At 36.3% G+C, this 24545-nt stretch overlaps 1 protein-coding gene across 1 annotated transcript in view; it reads right to left on the bottom strand.

Moving 5' to 3' along the window:
- Positions 1 to 24545, bottom strand: part of LOC114334013 (uncharacterized) — a 306742-nt gene that overhangs the window by 43468 nt on the left and 238729 nt on the right. Inside the window, exon 3 of the mRNA XM_050656931.1 lies at positions 12942 to 13004. Coding sequence (XP_050512888.1) covers positions 12942 to 13004 — 63 coding nt within the window. The remainder of the gene's footprint in view (positions 1 to 12941; positions 13005 to 24545) is intronic.

Below are 24545 nucleotides of genomic sequence, written 5' to 3' on the forward strand. Positions count from 1 at the left end.
TCCCGAGTGACACTTTGACAGTTTTAATTTCACGAGCCGAAGGCGAGTGAAATTATGTCAAAGTGTCACGAGAGAAAAAATTCTATATTAATTTCAGAGGTCGAGTGCAATTTGTTGCGATTATTTCATGAATAAAACTGTTCAACACCAAAATTTTATTGTAATTTATTTATGTAAGTACCATTAAACACACAGTTTTTATAAATATTTGACGATTGAAAGTCATCACTTTTATAATTTTTAAAACATTAATTGTCATTAATGTCACTGAATGTATTTTTTCGTAGCAACGAAGGGCATCTGACGTAATATGCTTAACGATGGGAGATTATCAAAAATTATCGATTTAATTATTCAGATTTCTGTAGCTTTCTATTGGTCAGAATCTCCTATGAATGAAATAATCAGTAGTAATTGCACAAGAGCTCTAAAATTCTATATTAATTTTAGAGATCGAGTGCAATTTGTTGCGATTATTTCATGAATAAAACTGTTCAAAACCAAAATTTTATTGTAATTTATTTATGTAAGTACAAATTAGTACAATTAAACACACAGTTATTCTAAATATTTGACGGTTGAAAGTCATCACTTTTATAATTTTTAAAACATTAATTGTCATTAATGTCACTGAATGCATTTTTTCATAGCAACGAAGGGCATCTGACGTAATGTACTTGACGACGGGAAATTATCAAAAATTATCAGTTTAATTTGTATTTCTGTAGCTTTCTATTGGTCAGAATCTCCTATGAATGAAATAATCAGTAGTAATTGCACAAGAGCTCTAAAATTCTATAATAATTTTAGAGATCGAGTGCAATTTGTTGCGATTATTTCATGAATAAAACTGTTCAAAACCAACATTTTATTGTAATTTCTTTATGTATATACAAATTAGTACAATTAAACACACAGTTTTTATAAATATTTCACGGTTGAAAGTCATCACTTTTATAATTTGTAAAACATTAATTGTCATTAATGTCGCTGAATGTATTTTTTCGTAGCAACGAAGGGCATCTGACGTAATACACTTGACGACGGGAAATTATCAAAAATTATCAGTTTAATTTAGATTTCTGTAGCTTTCTATTGGTCAGAATCTCCTATGAATGAAATAATCGCGCTAATTTCATTAAAACATGAACACAATAAGATCAATTTGAAATAAATTAGTAAATAATATTAGTAAATATTAGTTTATTGCATGTATTATAATATATCATAATGCCATGTTACAAGATATTTTACTTTCCCGCAGGCCGTGCGGGAAAATTTAGTTACACGCACGCCGTGCGGGAAAGTGCAACTTTTGGAAACGAAATACGTGCGTGAAAGTGGCTCTTTTAGCACGGCCGTATAAAAACTATTTTAAAGGAAATTTGAAGAACTATAGAACCATATTAATCACATCAATTCAAAATAATTAGTCTGTAAAAAGTAAATATCTTTGCTTCATCATGAGCTACAAAAATGTGTTTTGCACTTTTTTTCGTTAGATTCATAGTGTTGAAGTTGTTCGCAAATACCGTCCAAAAACTGTTAATTTTCAACAAAAATGTCAAATCTCTAATCACGAATAACTCAAAAATTATTGAGTTTTCAAAAAAAAATTATAATTTTAGCTTAGACGACTTCTAGGGTTATTTTGACCAAAAATTTCTACCCCCGAGAAGAGATGGGAACCACTCCCAAGATAAAAGCGTATTCGGCATATGGTAAGACTTTGTTTATTGAGATATTCCCTACTTACTGTGAAAATTTCAACTAACCTGATGAATTTGTACGGAATTCGGAGACAAATACCCTTATTGACTGCACTATTATAATTATTATTATATTAATACTAAAAAATTAATATATAGTCGAGGAAATGCAACTGAAAAAATGGCAAAACCTCGCAATTTTTTCGTCCAGCATTGATTTGTACAAAAATTTGGGATTAGGCTCATTACACCCTCTAGTTTATTTTATATATTGAGCCGTTGTACGCTGTTGGTTTTTTAAGGGTGAAAACTACCCCTAATTGTAAAAAATATAAAACAACATTTTAAACTTTAATATTTTCAACATTTGGTTCTTATTAGTTACATAATGATGGTTTTATGCTTTAAGATATTCTATCATAATATTTCAACCCTTAAAATCACCCTTGTTAGAGCTATATATAAAAAATTTACTTATCCTATAAGAATAGTTTCGGCTTGCATCGATTTACATAAAAATTTGGGATTAGTATCATCTCACCCTGTACTTCATATTCTATATCATGCTTAAGAGGGTTGATTATTTTTAGGGGTGTAAACTACCCCTTATTGTCAAAAATTATATAAAAACATTGTAAACTTTAATATGGGTAAAATTTGGTTTCGATTGGTTAATTACTGATTGTTTTATGCTTTAGAATATAATGTCGTAATATTTCAACCCTTAAAAACCACGATTAATAACATTACAATTTTTATAAGTAGATAATTTAATAGTTCTATACAGAAAAAAAAAGTAGAATTAAAGAAATACAAAAACATTTATTTACACAAAAATATGAATGTACAAATATATATGTACTAATACAAATACAAATAGTTTTTTTAGTCATCTTCCAGTATACGAACCGGTTCTGTCGTATTATACATACATTGAAAATGATCCATAAGCGATCTATTCGAATTTTTCCAAAAAAAAAAATTCGATTTATTAACGTGGCTCCTTCATTTTTGGCGACAAAAAGTTTTTTAAAAAACGATTTTGTAGTGCTTTTGAAGAGCTGTAAGACTGTGTAAAATAAATTCGTAAGATCTCTTAGTTTTTAATTGGGGTTGGTTTAAAAGGCTCGAATAAGGGGGTGTTTGCTCGTAGATAGAGGTTTTAAACAGCTATATCTCGCTAACTGTTCACTCTAATGAAAACCTGTGTACAGTAAAATTTTAGTTACTAAAAAAGGTATAATTTAGTAGTCCATCATTTTTTTCGTATCTCCAGTATTTTCGGAGATATTTTGAAGTAAATTTCGAAAAACAGGAAATTGCAAAAAATCAATTTTTCTTTAAACTCCAATCTTTCTGAAATTGGACCTTTCAAATAAGTCAAACTTCTTGGGTGTATTGATAATACAAATATAAAAGGAATTACAGAAAGGTGAAGACCAGTTTTTAATTGGGAGGGTAGTTAAGGGGTTGTTTTCACTGTTTTTTTCATAGAGAACAGCAGGTACCGACCTTTTTTTGATTATAAGTCGCTTAAGTTACATCCTAGAAACTTTGTATTATTATTTTTTTAAAGATTGAAAAGGTAAACTCTATGCTTGAAAAATATTATTTAAGTTTTCCTCGAAAAATGCAAAGTTTTTCCGTTATTTGGCTTTTAATATTTCAAATTATGCATTTGACGAAAAAAACTGGTATTTAACATGACCAATCTCGGTTTGCATTGGTCTTAAAGATACTACAGAAAAATAATTTGAAAAAATGAATAACCATTTTCAATTTCGCTGCAAAACGAAAATACAGCCGAACCATATTCCAGCCCAATCAGAGAGTGCTGCAAGCACCTCTACCGGTTTCGAAACTTATTAGTCTCTCATCAGGAGGCACATATGCTGCTCTCCCTGATCCAACCAAAACAAACCCCAGCGTGCAGTCCCGAATTGCAACGAACGAAATGGCATAGATGCCCTAGCGGCAACTGCTAGCAAAAGACTAAGTTTTCACTCTAATGGCATATAACATATCCCACCAGAATGAAAACAATGGGAACCTTCTCTGGTTACACCTCCGAGGCTTCTACAATTTGCAAGCCATACGGATGCTGAGATTAAGGAAGATGAGGGAATTCTACAATTTACAATTCACGTCACATCTGCTCAGCGCGGTAAAGTTCCAACGAGACTGGTTCCCTTCATACTCCACACAGAGTAAATGTAAATAAAAAATGAATAACCATTTTCAATTTCGCTGCAAAACGAAAATACAGCCGAACCATATTCCAGCCCAATCAGAGAGTGCTGCAAGCACCTCTACCGGTTTCGAAACTTATTAGTCTCTCATCAGGAGGCACATATGCTGCTCTCCCTGATCCAACCAAAACAAACCCCAGCGTGCAGTCCCGAATTGCAACGAACGAAATGGCATAGATGCCCTAGCGGCAACTGCTAGCAAAAGACTAAGTTTTCACTCTAATGGCATATAACATATCCCACCAGAATGAAAACAATGGGAACCTTCTCTGGTTACACCTCCGAGGCTTCTACAATTTGCAAGCCATACGGATGCTGAGATTAAGGAAGATGAGGGAATTCTACAATTTACAATTCACGTCACATCTGCTCAGCGCGGTAAAGTTCCAACGAGACTGGTTCCCTTCATACTCCACACAGAGTAAATGTAAATAAAAAATGAATAACCATTTTCAATTTCGCTGCAAAACGAAAATACAGCCGAACCATATTCCAGCCCAATCAGAGAGTGCTGCAAGCACCTCTACCGGTTTCGAAACTTATTAGTCTCTCATCAGGAGGCACATATGCTGCTCTCCCTGATCCAACCAAAACAAACCCCAGCGTGCAGTCCCGAATTGCAACGAACGAAATGGCATAGATGCCCTAGCGGCAACTGCTAGCAAAAGACTAAGTTTTCACTCTAATGGCATATAACATATCCCACCAGAATGAAAACAATGGGAACCTTCTCTGGTTACACCTCCGAGGCTTCTACAATTTGCAAGCCATACGGATGCTGAGATTAAGGAAGATGAGGGAATTCTACAATTTACAATTCACGTCACATCTGCTCAGCGCGGTAAAGTTCCAACGAGACTGGTTCCCTTCATACTCCACACAGAGTAAATGTAAATAAAAAATGAATAACCATTTTCAATTTCGCTGCAAAACGAAAATACAGCCGAACCATATTCCAGCCCAATCAGAGAGTGCTGCAAGCACCTCTACCGGTTTCGAAACTTATTAGTCTCTCATCAGGAGGCACATATGCTGCTCTCCCTGATCCAACCAAAACAAACCCCAGCGTGCAGTCCCGAATTGCAACGAACGAAATGGCATAGATGCCCTAGCGGCAACTGCTAGCAAAAGACTAAGTTTTCACTCTAATGGCATATAACATATCCCACCAGAATGAAAACAATGGGAACCTTCTCTGGTTACACCTCCGAGGCTTCTACAATTTGCAAGCCATACGGATGCTGAGATTAAGGAAGATGAGGGAATTCTACAATTTACAATTCACGTCACATCTGCTCAGCGCGGTAAAGTTCCAACGAGACTGGTTCCCTTCATACTCCACACAGAGTAAATGTAAATAAAAAATGAATAACCATTTTCAATTTCGCTGCAAAACGAAAATACAGCCGAACCATATTCCAGCCCAATCAGAGAGTGCTGCAAGCACCTCTACCGGTTTCGAAACTTATTAGTCTCTCATCAGGAGGCACATATGCTGCTCTCCCTGATCCAACCAAAACAAACCCCAGCGTGCAGTCCCGAATTGCAACGAACGAAATGGCATAGATGCCCTAGCGGCAACTGCTAGCAAAAGACTAAGTTTTCACTCTAATGGCATATAACATATCCCACCAGAATGAAAACAATGGGAACCTTCTCTGGTTACACCTCCGAGGCTTCTACAATTTGCAAGCCATACGGATGCTGAGATTAAGGAAGATGAGGGAATTCTACAATTTACAATTCACGTCACATCTGCTCAGCGCGGTAAAGTTCCAACGAGACTGGTTCCCTTCATACTCCACACAGAGTAAATGTAAATAAAAAATGAATAACCATTTTCAATTTCGCTGCAAAACGAAAATACAGCCGAACCATATTCCAGCCCAATCAGAGAGTGCTGCAAGCACCTCTACCGGTTTCGAAACTTATTAGTCTCTCATCAGGAGGCACATATGCTGCTCTCCCTGATCCAACCAAAACAAACCCCAGCGTGCAGTCCCGAATTGCAACGAACGAAATGGCATAGATGCCCTAGCGGCAACTGCTAGCAAAAGACTAAGTTTTCACTCTAATGGCATATAACATATCCCACCAGAATGAAAACAATGGGAACCTTCTCTGGTTACACCTCCGAGGCTTCTACAATTTGCAAGCCATACGGATGCTGAGATTAAGGAAGATGAGGGAATTCTACAATTTACAATTCACGTCACATCTGCTCAGCGCGGTAAAGTTCCAACGAGACTGGTTCCCTTCATACTCCACACAGAGTAAATGTAAATAAAAAATGAATAACCATTTTCAATTTCGCTGCAAAACGAAAATACAGCCGAACCATATTCCAGCCCAATCAGAGAGTGCTGCAAGCACCTCTACCGGTTTCGAAACTTATTAGTCTCTCATCAGGAGGCACATATGCTGCTCTCCCTGATCCAACCAAAACAAACCCCAGCGTGCAGTCCCGAATTGCAACGAACGAAATGGCATAGATGCCCTAGCGGCAACTGCTAGCAAAAGACTAAGTTTTCACTCTAATGGCATATAACATATCCCACCAGAATGAAAACAATGGGAACCTTCTCTGGTTACACCTCCGAGGCTTCTACAATTTGCAAGCCATACGGATGCTGAGATTAAGGAAGATGAGGGAATTCTACAATTTACAATTCACGTCACATCTGCTCAGCGCGGTAAAGTTCCAACGAGACTGGTTCCCTTCATACTCCACACAGAGTAAATGTAAATAAAAAATGAATAACCATTTTCAATTTCGCTGCAAAACGAAAATACAGCCGAACCATATTCCAGCCCAATCAGAGAGTGCTGCAAGCACCTCTACCGGTTTCGAAACTTATTAGTCTCTCATCAGGAGGCACATATGCTGCTCTCCCTGATCCAACCAAAACAAACCCCAGCGTGCAGTCCCGAATTGCAACGAACGAAATGGCATAGATGCCCTAGCGGCAACTGCTAGCAAAAGACTAAGTTTTCACTCTAATGGCATATAACATATCCCACCAGAATGAAAACAATGGGAACCTTCTCTGGTTACACCTCCGAGGCTTCTACAATTTGCAAGCCATACGGATGCTGAGATTAAGGAAGATGAGGGAATTCTACAATTTACAATTCACGTCACATCTGCTCAGCGCGGTAAAGTTCCAACGAGACTGGTTCCCTTCATACTCCACACAGAGTAAATGTAAATAAAAAATGAATAACCATTTTCAATTTCGCTGCAAAACGAAAATACAGCCGAACCATATTCCAGCCCAATCAGAGAGTGCTGCAAGCACCTCTACCGGTTTCGAAACTTATTAGTCTCTCATCAGGAGGCACATATGCTGCTCTCCCTGATCCAACCAAAACAAACCCCAGCGTGCAGTCCCGAATTGCAACGAACGAAATGGCATAGATGCCCTAGCGGCAACTGCTAGCAAAAGACTAAGTTTTCACTCTAATGGCATATAACATATCCCACCAGAATGAAAACAATGGGAACCTTCTCTGGTTACACCTCCGAGGCTTCTACAATTTGCAAGCCATACGGATGCTGAGATTAAGGAAGATGAGGGAATTCTACAATTTACAATTCACGTCACATCTGCTCAGCGCGGTAAAGTTCCAACGAGACTGGTTCCCTTCATACTCCACACAGAGTAAATGTAAATAAAAAATGAATAACCATTTTCAATTTCGCTGCAAAACGAAAATACAGCCGAACCATATTCCAGCCCAATCAGAGAGTGCTGCAAGCACCTCTACCGGTTTCGAAACTTATTAGTCTCTCATCAGGAGGCACATATGCTGCTCTCCCTGATCCAACCAAAACAAACCCCAGCGTGCAGTCCCGAATTGCAACGAACGAAATGGCATAGATGCCCTAGCGGCAACTGCTAGCAAAAGACTAAGTTTTCACTCTAATGGCATATAACATATCCCACCAGAATGAAAACAATGGGAACCTTCTCTGGTTACACCTCCGAGGCTTCTACAATTTGCAAGCCATACGGATGCTGAGATTAAGGAAGATGAGGGAATTCTACAATTTACAATTCACGTCACATCTGCTCAGCGCGGTAAAGTTCCAACGAGACTGGTTCCCTTCATACTCCACACAGAGTAAATGTAAATAAAAAATGAATAACCATTTTCAATTTCGCTGCAAAACGAAAATACAGCCGAACCATATTCCAGCCCAATCAGAGAGTGCTGCAAGCACCTCTACCGGTTTCGAAACTTATTAGTCTCTCATCAGGAGGCACATATGCTGCTCTCCCTGATCCAACCAAAACAAACCCCAGCGTGCAGTCCCGAATTGCAACGAACGAAATGGCATAGATGCCCTAGCGGCAACTGCTAGCAAAAGACTAAGTTTTCACTCTAATGGCATATAACATATCCCACCAGAATGAAAACAATGGGAACCTTCTCTGGTTACACCTCCGAGGCTTCTACAATTTGCAAGCCATACGGATGCTGAGATTAAGGAAGATGAGGGAATTCTACAATTTACAATTCACGTCACATCTGCTCAGCGCGGTAAAGTTCCAACGAGACTGGTTCCCTTCATACTCCACACAGAGTAAATGTAAATAAAAAATGAATAACCATTTTCAATTTCGCTGCAAAACGAAAATACAGCCGAACCATATTCCAGCCCAATCGGAGCCTCGGAGGTGTAACCAGAGAAGGTTCCCATTGTTTTCATTCTGGTGGGATATGTTATATGCCATTAGAGTGAAAACTTAGTCTTTTGCTAGCAGTTGCCGCTAGGGCATCTATGCCATTTCGTTCGTTGCAATTCGGGACTGCACGCTGGGGTTTGTTTTGGTTGGATCAGGGAGAGCAGCATATGTGCCTCCTGATGAGAGACTAATAAGTTTCGAAACCGGTAGAGGTGCTTGCAGCACTCTCTGATTGGGCTGGAATATGGTTCGGCTGTATTTTCGTTTTGCAGCGAAATTGAAAATGGTTATTCATTTTTTATTTACATTTACTCTGTGTGGAGTATGAAGGGAACCAGTCTCGTTGGAACTTTACCGCGCTGAGCAGATGTGACGTGAATTGTAAATTGTAGAATTCCCTCATCTTCCTTAATCTCAGCATCCGTATGGCTTGCAAATTGTAGAAGCCTCGGAGGTGTAACCAGAGAAGGTTCCCATTGTTTTCATTCTGGTGGGATATGTTATATGCCATTAGAGTGAAAACTTAGTCTTTTGCTAGCAGTTGCCGCTAGGGCATCTATGCCATTTCGTTCGTTGCAATTCGGGACTGCACGCTGGGGTTTGTTTTGGTTGGATCAGGGAGAGCAGCATATGTGCCTCCTGATGAGAGACTAATAAGTTTCGAAACCGGTAGAGGTGCTTGCAGCACTCTCTGATTGGGCTGGAATATGGTTCGGCTGTATTTTCGTTTTGCAGCGAAATTGAAAATGGTTATTCATTTTTTATTTACATTTACTCTGTGTGGAGTATGAAGGGAACCAGTCTCGTTGGAACTTTACCGCGCTGAGCAGATGTGACGTGAATTGTAAATTGTAGAATTCCCTCATCTTCCTTAATCTCAGCATCCGTATGGCTTGCAAATTGTAGAAGCCTCGGAGGTGTAACCAGAGAAGGTTCCCATTGTTTTCATTCTGGTGGGATATGTTATATGCCATTAGAGTGAAAACTTAGTCTTTTGCTAGCAGTTGCCGCTAGGGCATCTATGCCATTTCGTTCGTTGCAATTCGGGACTGCACGCTGGGGTTTGTTTTGGTTGGATCAGGGAGAGCAGCATATGTGCCTCCTGATGAGAGACTAATAAGTTTCGAAACCGGTAGAGGTGCTTGCAGCACTCTCTGATTGGGCTGGAATATGGTTCGGCTGTATTTTCGTTTTGCAGCGAAATTGAAAATGGTTATTCATTTTTTATTTACATTTACTCTGTGTGGAGTATGAAGGGAACCAGTCTCGTTGGAACTTTACCGCGCTGAGCAGATGTGACGTGAATTGTAAATTGTAGAATTCCCTCATCTTCCTTAATCTCAGCATCCGTATGGCTTGCAAATTGTAGAAGCCTCGGAGGTGTAACCAGAGAAGGTTCCCATTGTTTTCATTCTGGTGGGATATGTTATATGCCATTAGAGTGAAAACTTAGTCTTTTGCTAGCAGTTGCCGCTAGGGCATCTATGCCATTTCGTTCGTTGCAATTCGGGACTGCACGCTGGGGTTTGTTTTGGTTGGATCAGGGAGAGCAGCATATGTGCCTCCTGATGAGAGACTAATAAGTTTCGAAACCGGTAGAGGTGCTTGCAGCACTCTCTGATTGGGCTGGAATATGGTTCGGCTGTATTTTCGTTTTGCAGCGAAATTGAAAATGGTTATTCATTTTTTATTTACATTTACTCTGTGTGGAGTATGAAGGGAACCAGTCTCGTTGGAACTTTACCGCGCTGAGCAGATGTGACGTGAATTGTAAATTGTAGAATTCCCTCATCTTCCTTAATCTCAGCATCCGTATGGCTTGCAAATTGTAGAAGCCTCGGAGGTGTAACCAGAGAAGGTTCCCATTGTTTTCATTCTGGTGGGATATGTTATATGCCATTAGAGTGAAAACTTAGTCTTTTGCTAGCAGTTGCCGCTAGGGCATCTATGCCATTTCGTTCGTTGCAATTCGGGACTGCACGCTGGGGTTTGTTTTGGTTGGATCAGGGAGAGCAGCATATGTGCCTCCTGATGAGAGACTAATAAGTTTCGAAACCGGTAGAGGTGCTTGCAGCACTCTCTGATTGGGCTGGAATATGGTTCGGCTGTATTTTCGTTTTGCAGCGAAATTGAAAATGGTTATTCATTTTTTATTTACATTTACTCTGTGTGGAGTATGAAGGGAACCAGTCTCGTTGGAACTTTACCGCGCTGAGCAGATGTGACGTGAATTGTAAATTGTAGAATTCCCTCATCTTCCTTAATCTCAGCATCCGTATGGCTTGCAAATTGTAGAAGCCTCGGAGGTGTAACCAGAGAAGGTTCCCATTGTTTTCATTCTGGTGGGATATGTTATATGCCATTAGAGTGAAAACTTAGTCTTTTGCTAGCAGTTGCCGCTAGGGCATCTATGCCATTTCGTTCGTTGCAATTCGGGACTGCACGCTGGGGTTTGTTTTGGTTGGATCAGGGAGAGCAGCATATGTGCCTCCTGATGAGAGACTAATAAGTTTCGAAACCGGTAGAGGTGCTTGCAGCACTCTCTGATTGGGCTGGAATATGGTTCGGCTGTATTTTCGTTTTGCAGCGAAATTGAAAATGGTTATTCATTTTTTATTTACATTTACTCTGTGTGGAGTATGAAGGGAACCAGTCTCGTTGGAACTTTACCGCGCTGAGCAGATGTGACGTGAATTGTAAATTGTAGAATTCCCTCATCTTCCTTAATCTCAGCATCCGTATGGCTTGCAAATTGTAGAAGCCTCGGAGGTGTAACCAGAGAAGGTTCCCATTGTTTTCATTCTGGTGGGATATGTTATATGCCATTAGAGTGAAAACTTAGTCTTTTGCTAGCAGTTGCCGCTAGGGCATCTATGCCATTTCGTTCGTTGCAATTCGGGACTGCACGCTGGGGTTTGTTTTGGTTGGATCAGGGAGAGCAGCATATGTGCCTCCTGATGAGAGACTAATAAGTTTCGAAACCGGTAGAGGTGCTTGCAGCACTCTCTGATTGGGCTGGAATATGGTTCGGCTGTATTTTCGTTTTGCAGCGAAATTGAAAATGGTTATTCATTTTTTATTTACATTTACTCTGTGTGGAGTATGAAGGGAACCAGTCTCGTTGGAACTTTACCGCGCTGAGCAGATGTGACGTGAATTGTAAATTGTAGAATTCCCTCATCTTCCTTAATCTCAGCATCCGTATGGCTTGCAAATTGTAGAAGCCTCGGAGGTGTAACCAGAGAAGGTTCCCATTGTTTTCATTCTGGTGGGATATGTTATATGCCATTAGAGTGAAAACTTAGTCTTTTGCTAGCAGTTGCCGCTAGGGCATCTATGCCATTTCGTTCGTTGCAATTCGGGACTGCACGCTGGGGTTTGTTTTGGTTGGATCAGGGAGAGCAGCATATGTGCCTCCTGATGAGAGACTAATAAGTTTCGAAACCGGTAGAGGTGCTTGCAGCACTCTCTGATTGGGCTGGAATATGGTTCGGCTGTATTTTCGTTTTGCAGCGAAATTGAAAATGGTTATTCATTTTTTATTTACATTTACTCTGTGTGGAGTATGAAGGGAACCAGTCTCGTTGGAACTTTACCGCGCTGAGCAGATGTGACGTGAATTGTAAATTGTAGAATTCCCTCATCTTCCTTAATCTCAGCATCCGTATGGCTTGCAAATTGTAGAAGCCTCGGAGGTGTAACCAGAGAAGGTTCCCATTGTTTTCATTCTGGTGGGATATGTTATATGCCATTAGAGTGAAAACTTAGTCTTTTAAAAATAATTTGGTTTGTGTTACTAAAAGATACAATTTTGATATCTACAGTTTTTTTGATGAAATGCATATTTTTCGATGTATTCTTAAAAAACCCTCTAAAAAAGTCGATTTTTTCGTCGAAAAACTGTTACTTTCAACCGCGAATAACTCGAAAAATATTAGTTTTACGAAGAAAACGTAAAAAACATTTTTTTCTTAGAATTACTTTTTATATTGATTTACGTGGTTAAAATGTAATAAAAAACTCCCGCCCCTGAGATGGGGTGGCAACCACCCCAAGGTTTTAGCGTACAGCGGCATGATATAGAAAATGATTCTTGGACTATTCTCTACCTTCTGTGAAAATTTTAAGTAAATCCATGCTGGACGAAAAAATTGCGAGCCAAAATGCTTCGTTTCCTCGACTAATACCTAAATCAATTTTTTCTAAATCTATAAAACATGTTTATTTAAATATAAATATAAGTATTGTTAATTAACAGCAACATTTCATTAGCTTAAGTAAACAGATCTTACCTCTTCTTCTTGGCATGTTGCTAATTCTGGCTCTGTCTCCTCAAGTTTATTTAGTAGCTTTTCCTAAAATAGAAAACATCTTTAAATAATCTTTTAGTATGTTTATATATCTTAATGAATTAAGAGTATAATTATATATGTAGAATTACCTAATGTACTATTAATTGTAATTTTAATAATATATTGCATTCATTTTCATATTGAATAAATCTATTAAATGAACAAAAGATTTAGACGATTATTTAATGATATATACAGCGGAATAGAAACATAGTTATAATAGGCCAGGGTAGTAAGACAAAAATATACCCTGTTCGTGACACTTCAGCAGCCAGGGTACTGAAGCGTTTTTTCGACAAGTAATACCTATAGGAACAAATTGTAACTATTTCCTGCGTAGGATCTGGCGGCCATTTTTATTTATGAACAATTAACTGTCAAAAAATGGCATTTTTCCCTTTTTTCTTCAAATCAATGGAAAACAGTGAAACTTATGATTTTTTATTACAAATATCTTTGAGATTATGGAAAAAGCTTTAAAATGACATATGACATAATGAGGGTTCTTTGGTGCTTAATATGTGATAAAAATTTCAAAGCGATTCATACAATTGTTTAAATTTTATTCAAATTGTTTATCCCAGAGAGCATTTTTTTGCAATAACATAAGTCAAAAAAACATGACGTTAGAACCATTCCACAGGTGTCAAAAGAAAGAGCATGATCTATATTTTCAACTTGGTTTAAAAAAAGCGAATAAAAAATGCATTTATTAGTAATAAATAATTATGCAAAAGTATTGTAAATCTTTCCTTATAAACTTTTTGGATAACTTTTTCCAAAAAAATTAACTTTTTTACCCTGTTTTAAGTGAACAAGTACCAAGTAATGTTATTTATATCATAATTGATAAAAAATTATAATAAATATATATAATTTCTTATATAACAAAATAAAAAGTTTATAAGGAAAGATTTACGATACTTTTGCATAATTATTTATTACTAATAAAGGCACTTTTTATTCGCTTTTTTTAAACCAAGTTGAAAATATAGCTCATGTTCTTTCATTTGACACCTGTGGAATGGTTCTAAAGTCATGTTTTTTTTGACTTATGTTATTGCAAAAAAACTGCTTTCTGGGATAAACAATTTGAATAAAATTTAAACAATTAAATGAGTCGCTTTGAAATTTGTATACTAATTTAGACATTAGATATTGCGAAATTATTTTTTTTTTGCAATTTCGACCTTTTTTCGCAATTATATTAACAATAAATGAGTATATCAAACTTTGTAATACGTCATTTTAAAGCTTTTTCCATAATCTCAAAGATATTTGTACTGAAAAAACCATAAGATTCACTGTTTTCCATTGATTTGAAAAAAAGGGAAAAATGCCATTTTTGAGACTTAATTGTTTATAAATAAAAATGGACACCAGATCCTACGCAGGAAATAGTTACAATTTGCTCTTATAGGTATTACCTGTCGAAAAAACGCTTCAGTACCCTGGCTGATCGAGTGTCATGGGAAAAACCTTATTACTCTGGACTATAAGTGCAATAATAGAAAATCAAGAGTACTTGGCAACGGTAGGAGTACACGCTCCCGAAGAATTGGAAATGAAGAAAATAGAAAAATTGTACGAAAAATGACAAAAACAAATAAATACAATTAAAAAAAAAATGACCAACTTGCAGTAAGTGAAGGTTTTGACGCTAGAGTAGGAAAAACAGCAATATCAGATAAACTGCTCATCAAACGTTGGGGATATGGAAAATTGTGCTAATTTTCATAGTTGATTTTTTCGTGAATAGATCAACGGATTCCGCTATTTCTTTTTATTATTTCAGATTTTAATTTAGAATTTACACAGTTGTGCAAAGGTTTACTTAACTTAATTTCTGTACTTATACCAGGTGGAAGAAATGAAATGTTTTTCTTATGTTATGTTTGAGACCCACTGTAGGGAGGATGAGGTACAAATGTGAGTATACATCAGAATCTTATTGTAGTCTTATATTTTGTGAACATTTTGCTTCTTGAATGTCCGTGATATCGTTAGAAACAAAACAAAAATATACGGTTTGGTAGTTTAACATGTGTTTTAACCGAAATAAAAAGTTTGAGACACCTTGTAGGGAGAAAAGGGCACAAAGGTGGATATGCATCAATATTATGTTGTAGTCTGATGTTTTGCGAATATTTTATTTTTTTAATTTTTCTATCTTTAATAACAAAGAAACTAGATGGTTTTACTCTTTAATATGTGTTATAACTTACGACATGCGATACGTGAGGAGGCCATATCTATTTCCTACATGTAGTGCGAAAGGAACAGAGTGTTTAAAGAAAAAGATTTGTGTAATGATAATGTCTCAGTATTTAATAATAGGAAACAACTAGTTAGAGCAAATGATACTGACTCTAGTCTCAAAAACATTGTATGTGGAGTACCGCAAGGTTCAGTATTGGGTCCTCTTCTGTTCCTTATCTTTATAAATGACATCACTAATTTAAAAATCGATGGGAAAATTTTTCTTTTTGCTGATGATATCAGTATCACTTGGAGCAACTCAACTATAGCATCTCTTCATGAAACTATAACTTCGGATCTACTGACGATAAAGACCTGGTCTGACTCTAATTTACTCTCTTTTAATGTAGATAAAACAGTAGCATTATCCTATAAAGGAGCTCTTCAACCTTTGCCTCTTAATAACAGTCAGATCAGTACCGTTGATTCTGTAAAATTTCTTGGTATTTTTTTAGACAGCAACCTCAAATGGTCCCTTCATATCGATTCGTTAAGTAAGAAACTCGCCTCAGCTTGCTTTGCAATAAGATCTGTCTGAAAGGGAACTCAATTTAGCATCTTCTAAAATAACATATTTTTCATTATTCGAGTCTCACCTTCGATATGGTCTTCCTTTTTGGGGCTCTAGTACAACTGCTCAATTTGAGGTTATTTTTAAATTGCAAAAAAGAGCAATAAGGTATCTGTTTGGCCTCAGAAGATCTACACATTGCAGAAGTTACTTCAGGAATCACGGAATTTTAACACTTCCATCTTTATATATTCTAGAAACGGTTTGTTTAATTCGTAAACACCTTCATGCCTTTCCAGCAAGGCCCAATCATCTTTACTCCACCAGAAATTCAATCTTTGATATTTATTTACCGATCCCATGCACTGAGTTAGTAAAGAAATCTATATTATATTTCGCAAAAAAACTTTACAACCATCTGCCTTTACAACTTAAATCTGCAACATCTTTCCCAAAATTCCGTAAACTGACAAAAGCCTATCTATCTGAAAGACCATATTATTCAATAGAAGAATTTCTTAATGAATAACTAAGAAAATTGGGTTTCATACGCAGTAGCTTAAACTGTCAATTACTAATGTTGTATTTTAGTTGTTGTAAGTATGTTCAACTTTCAATTTGCAATGTATATAAATTTTGCAATTAATTGTTTTTGTCTTTGGTTTTATATCTTATTTACTGTATATTGACGATTTATCTAATTTTATTGAATTGTAGTTGTTATTTGTTATTTCTTGTTGATATTATTTTTCTTTTGACTGTATGTAAGCTTTGTCCATAAAATTGTAAAAATTTTCATTGACAATAAAGCATATTTCTATTCTATTCTATTCTATTAAAGAGCCTTCACGTAGACACCAAATCCGTAACTTATTCTCAAGGAAATTCCACGCCAAAACATTACAGAGCCTCCATTAAATAATCTCGTCTTTTTTTATGTTGCGCTGTGCATACCGCTTACCTGGAGGACACATAACTCTTACAGGTGTTGATAAGAACTGTTTACCTTATGTGCCTTTCTGTTTTTAACTGCTATTTTTTATTTTTAATTTAGTTTTGTTTCAGTTAAAACACATGTTAAAGAGTAAAACCACCCATCTTCTTTATTACTAAAGATATCAAGGACATTCAAAAAGCAAAATGTTCACAAAACATAAAACTAGAATACGGTTCTGATGTATACTCACATTTGTACATTGTCCTCCCTTCAGGGCGTCTCAAACTTAACATAAGAAAAATATTTTTTTCTTCCACCCGGTAAGTACAAAAAAGAAGTTTAAGTAAACCTTTGCACAACTGCGTAAATACTAAAGAAAAATTTAAAATACTAAAAAAAATTAGCGGAATCCGTTAATCTGTTCACGAAAAAATCAAATATGAAAATGAGCCTAATTTTCTATATTCCTAACTTTTGACAAGCAGTTTATACGTATCTAGTTATCAAATTCGGAGAAAGTACAATAAACAACAAAGCACAAGTTGCACAAGTTGCAAAATATACATGGTTGCGAAAAAATCTGGCAACACGTTATTTTCTCGGGAACCGCTAGAAGGATTTTTATAGATTTTGGTGGGTAAGGGTCTTTTAATGCGGCCGATATTATAGTGGTAATTACATTGTTGTCAAATCGTCCATTTTGTAGAAATCTACTGAACTTTCTTATTTCAAATGGAACACCCTGTATATTTTTTAAGTTTTGGAATTCTTAAGGGATACTGATTATTTTTCATATAATATTCCCTATACCTAAATGCCCTAATTTCGTAGTTATTGCTACATTTAGTAAAAAAATTTTAAACAATTTATAAAAATCAGTTTTTTCGGCACGGGTAGACATTATTTTAGGTTCTTTAGATTAGGGGGTCCCAACCTTTTAGCAACTGCGTACCACTTGAAATATTTTTAAGATTTTGGCGTACCAACCAAACGCCCGGGCAGGACCCCCACCCGCGATCCTATTTTTTTAGAAACATATTTAGTATCAGTAGTATGTCACATCAACAAAAATCAACATTAATAATTATTGTGTGTTGAGATTAATACCAAGCATGTTGCAGTTTGCCTGTGATTAAAGTGTCACCCACATAACAATGATGTTCATCATGTTCAAAGCATATACTACCAACATTCGACAGAGTATATTCTTTTTAGTACATGCGTAGTACAAGCATAGCATGTACCCTAAGAAATATTCTAAATTTTATGTTCTTTGCATATACTTTAAAGAATATTCTCGTACCGAATATACTGAGCACATTCGTGTACGTAGTATCTCGGAATATTCGTAAAAGTATATTATTGGAATATACACCTTCATCGAATATATTTTAAAAGTATGTGCTTAACACATACTTGTACGTCTTTACTTTTAAATTCAACTATTTTTAATGGGTAATAAGCCACAATTTTACCAAAAAAATGATTTTATCAACGTTTCGAAGCCCAAATCAGGTTTCGTTGTCAAAATACAAAATACCACTAAAATAAACAAAAATGTTGTTGCTAGGTAAAAAAATTCTTCTAATAATTTATTTAATCTGACTCATTTATATTGGCAATTCAGACGTATATTATACATTTTAAAGTAGAAGACTTTAAAATGATGTTGCCAATATTTATGAGTTGCGTTCCTGGGACGACTTTACTAAAAGATAGTTCATTCGATTACATGAAATCAATCCCAACGCAAGAATATCCGTCACAAAAACATCATAGCATGTGATCTGTCTTTAAAAAGACAACCAAATGCAACGATGACAGTAAAATTCTCGCGTTAGAGTTCACTTTTAAATTATCTTAAAAAGAATATGTATGTATAGGAAGAATAATGTTAGCCTTATAGATTATCAACTTATTATTTTTAGAATAATTAATAAAATTTATGTATGTATTTATCCCGGACGAATTCATTTCTTAAAATTGTTTCAGTTGTAGGTATGTTAAAAAAGTTTAAAAATTAATTTTGATTTTACCATGAGTATTATTACATCGTTGGAATTTATTAGATACATGCAATTGCTGTTTATAAAAGAATACACCATTACCAGATCGTAAAAGATCAGAATAATGCAAACGGAATAATGGAAATGACCCTTCTCATTCTCCCTGCATTGGAATTAACAAAGGTTTTATGAAAATAAAAACGCAAACACAAACACTAAACAGGCACAGTGCACAGGCATTTGTATTTGTATCCAATCTATGCTTGATGCTGTGTTAGGTTAGGAGGAAGACGAACGACAAAGTATACTAGGAACTAGACTAGGAACATACATAATCTGTTCATATAATTCATATAATTCATATTAATAACTCGATATTACTTAAATAGTAGGTAAGTACAAAATATATAAATTTTAGTTATAGCTTAGTTTCACTAAATATTATATAATATTTATATCTTAGGTATTATATTTATATATTCAGCATGTTTATTTTGATATGCACATAATATCTAAATATAATATATACTTACCTATATAATATTTATACAAATAACTAAAATTTATATGTACCTACTTACTTTTTAAGTAATATTGTAAAATGTAGTAATTACAATCTCGTATGCAATTGCATACAAATTGCATACAATCTCGTATGCAATTTGAATATGTAAATATGATTTGGTAGAACCTAGGATTAGATTAGGTGATGCTGAAAACATACTTCTGAGCAATATAGCACTTGTTTGGAATATTTTTGAAAGTATATTCTTCCCACATACTAAAAAGATGTGCGGTAGTATATTCTAAGTATATAAATAGAAGGTTTATAATACTTGCTTGGAATGTTCTAAAAACTATATTATTGCTATATACTGAAAATAAGTGCGATAGTACATTCTAAGTATATACATAGAACGTTTAAGTACTGTAATGTAGTATATACTCAGCATCTGCTCTGCACATTCGTAATGGTAATTACGCATATTCTCAGTATAGGTACCCTATTCCACGAACATACGCCTGTTTTGGATTACTTCGACAACGAATATTTTACTGTGCAAAATAAGAAGAACGAAAGTAAATTGCAAATTACATTGTTGTTTATTGGAATAATTATTAGCGCCATTTACTTTCGTACTTCTTATGTTGCACAGTAAAATATTCGTTGTCGAAGTAATCCAAAACAGGCGTATGTTCGTGGAATGGCCCATATATACTTTTTCTGAAAAGTATGTTCTATGAATCTACTAAGAACATGAAATTGTTATGTGGGCAACTGCAGGAGTAATTGGAATTAATTTTATTCTTAAGTCCTCTTCGACACTTGTTAGTCGATTTCTACATTTATTTTTTATATACAATAGTTCACCATTCTCACACAAGTAACTAGTACAAATGGCATCAAAAACAACATAGCTTGCTGGAAGAACATTGGATACTCGGATTTAGACCCAATATAGAAGTCAATTAAGAATTTCTTTTTAAAACCGTCTTTTGTAGAACTGTCTTCTATTATGTCGATTAATGTTTCCTGTAATTCCAATTCATTTGGTGAGGTTCCTTCAAAAGGATTTCTGATCCAGTAAAGTTAGTATCAGTATTTGCTAGTCATGCATTTATTTTCTTTCTTAAAAAAGTAGATTTTCTTTTAAAAAATCCGATTGGCTTACCACTCAAATCAGAGTGACTTGTGTGTTGGTGAGGTATCAGCATAGAAGGCTTCATGCTTTGGTTCGAAAGCGTTTTGAAACAAGCAACACATTGAGGAACAGAATTGTCACTATTTGCTGTGCCAAACTTCACTATAAAGTAACTGTTTCACCCACGTGACCCATGCGACGCGACGTGTACCCATAGATACAGTGAGCTGGAATAAGTGTTACCCCTCCCTATTAACTTATTTATTTTTAGCACATAGGCAAAACGTTCGGACAGGTCGATTTTTACCATAATCATAGTATATTATAGCATTAATGTTTCGAACTTTACGTGATCCCTTTTCAGGTGACAGGCATAACTTTGATTTTTTTAAATGGGAAAGTACAAAATGTGACACCTCATTTAAAAGCTTTTAAAATACTGATTAAAAAATGTATAATACTTTATTTTATTGATACGACCACATTTTATTGATAATATATAACCAATTTGTATAATCTTACCAATAAAATTAGTGGAATAAAGGAACTTATTCAAAACAACACCATGTAGACATAGTGTAGTTCATCTCCTAGTTCCAGATTTGCATTTAAAGTGCATCAAATGCATCCAAAAGAGCATAAACATGTCAAAATAACAAAAGTGTAAATAAAAATAAGACTTTTTCAAGGAAAACAGTAAATGTCACAATATGCTTATTAAGGACCAAATTTTGTAACTCGGTGTATTTTGGGGTCGCTGAATACGACCACAGCACCCGAACCGACCTTCGGAGCACCTGGTGCCCAGGGTTACTGCTAAGGCACGTCATCTGGAGTTTCTAGGGTTATCAGCACTAAATTGATGGAAACAAATTACTTGGAGGTTTTTCAAGTCACAACACGAATACGCCATCAGAACCTACTTTCAGAGCACCTGGAGCCCATTGTCACTGCTAAGGAACGTCATCTTCTGGAGTTTCGAGGGTATCGGCATTAAATTGATGCAAGTAGATTATTCGGGCGGTTTTTGTGGTTGCTGAAAACGAATATGCCATCAAACTGGCCTCTAAAGTACCTGGTGCCCACGGTCACTGCTAAAGCACGTCATCTTCTGGAGTTTCGAAGGTTTTCCTCCTCGAAGGCATGCAAACAGATTAATAGCCGGTTTTTGAGGTTGCTGAATACGAATACTCAATCAAAACTGACTTCCTAGACCCCCTAGTGCCCAAGGTCACTGCTAAGTGCCAAGGAATATTATCTTCTGGTATTTGGAGGGTTTTGGGCACCAGCTGCACCGGGGGTCGGTTCTGATGGCGTTTTCGTCTTCAGCGACCCCAAATACCCCCGAGTAACAAAATATGGCCCTTCATGCACTTAATTTGATATGTTTGTGCATTTTCGGATGCACTTTATGCACTTTAAAATGCAAGCATGAATTTTCACCCATTTTTTTTATTGTATACTATGTATTTTTCTGACATTATCGTGAACACAATGCAAAAAGTTGCGATTTTATAGGTGCTGTATTTAAAAATCGATTTATTTTGTGCTAAATACCATTGTCTATACTGAAAGAACAAAATAGATTTACGATAGACTAATAATCTGCCTGGGTCAGGCCATGGAGTTGGAGTATCTACATTGTAAAAATGTCGTGTACCCCATCCTCCATGCTATGGCATGCTGGACGAGCCATACAGTCTGTAGTCAACACCCCGAAGTATGAGCGGGAACACAAAATGTATTAATACTCATACGCTTATGAAACGCACCTGGCGGATCATAAGGGCCTTCACATTTTACTCTCTTTCAACTTGTCTTGAGTGAAATGTCTTTCAATCTTTCCTATCAGCCTCTCTTGGCTAACTCTTGTTTCTTCCGACCCCGAATGGCGATTAGGTTTCCGAAGGCAGACGGGTCACTATATTTCCTGCTACTACACCCTCTACTAACCGAACGATTACCGGTATAAGTAATCTCCCATTTGTTGGTCAACAGCTACGGGTGGAAGAACTGACATTTGGTAGGGCACTTCATTGCCCTGGAGCTGGGAAATTGACTCCGAAGACGGATGAGCTAAATTAGCCAAGGGCATTGAGATGTGGAAAGCCACGGGATGACTACCACATTAAAGATCCATAAGGATATCTTTAGGACACCACAATGGCTGAAAACCCAAAACAAACGGCCCTCAGTCCCGGGCAACCCTTAAATGGGAAGAGGGTGCTAAGAATCCCCCGGTCAGCCAATAATGTCCCAAAAGTGAAAAAGATCGGTACGTGGAACATTCGAAGCATGTATCAAGCAGGCAAGGCAGCAAATATTATTCAAGAAATGACTCGCCTAAACATAGATACTTTAGGATGCAGTGAAGTTCGATGGCCAAATTCTGGCATACAAATTATAGGTGAACACCATATCTATTATTCGGGAGATGACACAACAAGAAACAGAAATGGCGTAGCGATGATAGTAAAAAGGGAAATAGCCAAAGCAGTAATAGGATTTACGCCCATATCAGATAGAGTTATGCTATTGAAGATTAATTCAAGTCCCTCTAATATAAATATCATTCAGGTCTACGCACCGACATCCGAATCAACCGAAGAAGAAATATAAAATTTCTACCAGACTCTAGAAAACTCTCTAAAGCTGACAAAAAAACATGAGATAACTATCATCATGGGCGATTTCAACGCCAAAATAGGACAAGGTACAGTCGAGAATGTTGTGGGGTCATATGGTCTTGGCACAAGAAACGAAAGAGGAGAAAGACTGGTACAATTCTGCCAAGAGACGGATATGGTTGTAATGAACACATTCTTTAAATTACATCCAAGAAGGCTTTATACATGGAAAGCACCCGGTGATACCCCAGGGAAAATCATAAGAAACCAAATTGATTTTATTAACATAAGCAAAAGGTTTAGAAATTCTGTCACCTCAACAAAAACATATCCAGGCGCCGATGTCTTCTCAGATCATAGTCTGTTAGTTGCAAATATCAACATGCGACTCAAAATAATTCAAAAGAAAGTAAGACCCAAGATAGATATAAAACTACTGAAAGAAAATAGCATCCAGGAAAAAGTAAAAACAGAGATTAATAAGAATTTTGCGAAAATAGTTGAAGACGCTCCTAGTGGCGTAGAAGAACAATGGAACGAAATTAAGACATCTATCAACACACTTTCGCATGAATATCTTAAATCAAAAAGAGAAAAGAAGCAAGAATGGATGACAGATAAAATATTGCAGATGATGGAAGAGCGAAGGAAATTAAAAGGTAGAAATGACAATGAATACAAAAAGTTGTATAAGAGTATACTAAGAGAAATAAAAGGGGCAAAAGAAGCATGGCTGATGGAGAAATGTACAGAAATTGAAACACTACAACGCAAACATGACGATTTCCATATGCACAAAAAGATTAAAGAAGTACAGAACATCAGAAAACAACGCAATATAGGCATAGTCGTAGACGTCGAAGGTCAAATTTTGACTACAATTGAAGATACATTAAGAAGATGGAAAGAATATATGCAAGAATTATTCGAAGATGCTGCACGAAGTCCGTATGAAATAGACAATCCCTATGGCCCAGAAATAACAAACGAAGAAGTAACTATGGCCATTAAGCGGATTAAAGATGGGAAATCACCAGGACCTGATGAGGTGCATGGTGAAATTTGAAAGCTATTAGAGGCACAACAAATTACAGCTCTTACGAAGTTATTCAACAACATATACGAGACTGGTTACTTACCAAAAGACTGGCTACTATCAATATTCATTCCACTTCCCAAAAAAGCCAACGCTAGAAAATGTGAAGAACATAGATTAATTAGTTTGATGAACCATGTACTTAAAGTACTCCTTACTATCATTCACTCGCGCATATACACCAAATTAGAAGAACAGCTGAGTGAAGTTCAATTTGGATTCAGATCAGGACTCGGAACGAGGGAAGTACTTTTCAGCTTGCAAGTTCTAATACAGAGAGCCAGGGATGTCAATTGCGATGTGTATGCATGTTTCATAGATTTCGAGAAGGCAGTTGATAAAGTCCCACATGGAAAACTAATCGATATCCTAAAAACATCAGGACTCGATGTTAAGGATATAAGACTCGTTTCAAACTTATATCTCCAACAAAAAGCAACAGTTCGATTCGAAAATGAACTGTCC

Source organism: Diabrotica virgifera, chromosome 7 (genome assembly GCF_917563875.1).
Source record: "Diabrotica virgifera virgifera chromosome 7, PGI_DIABVI_V3a".
Lineage (NCBI taxonomy): Eukaryota > Metazoa > Arthropoda > Insecta > Coleoptera > Chrysomelidae > Diabrotica > Diabrotica virgifera.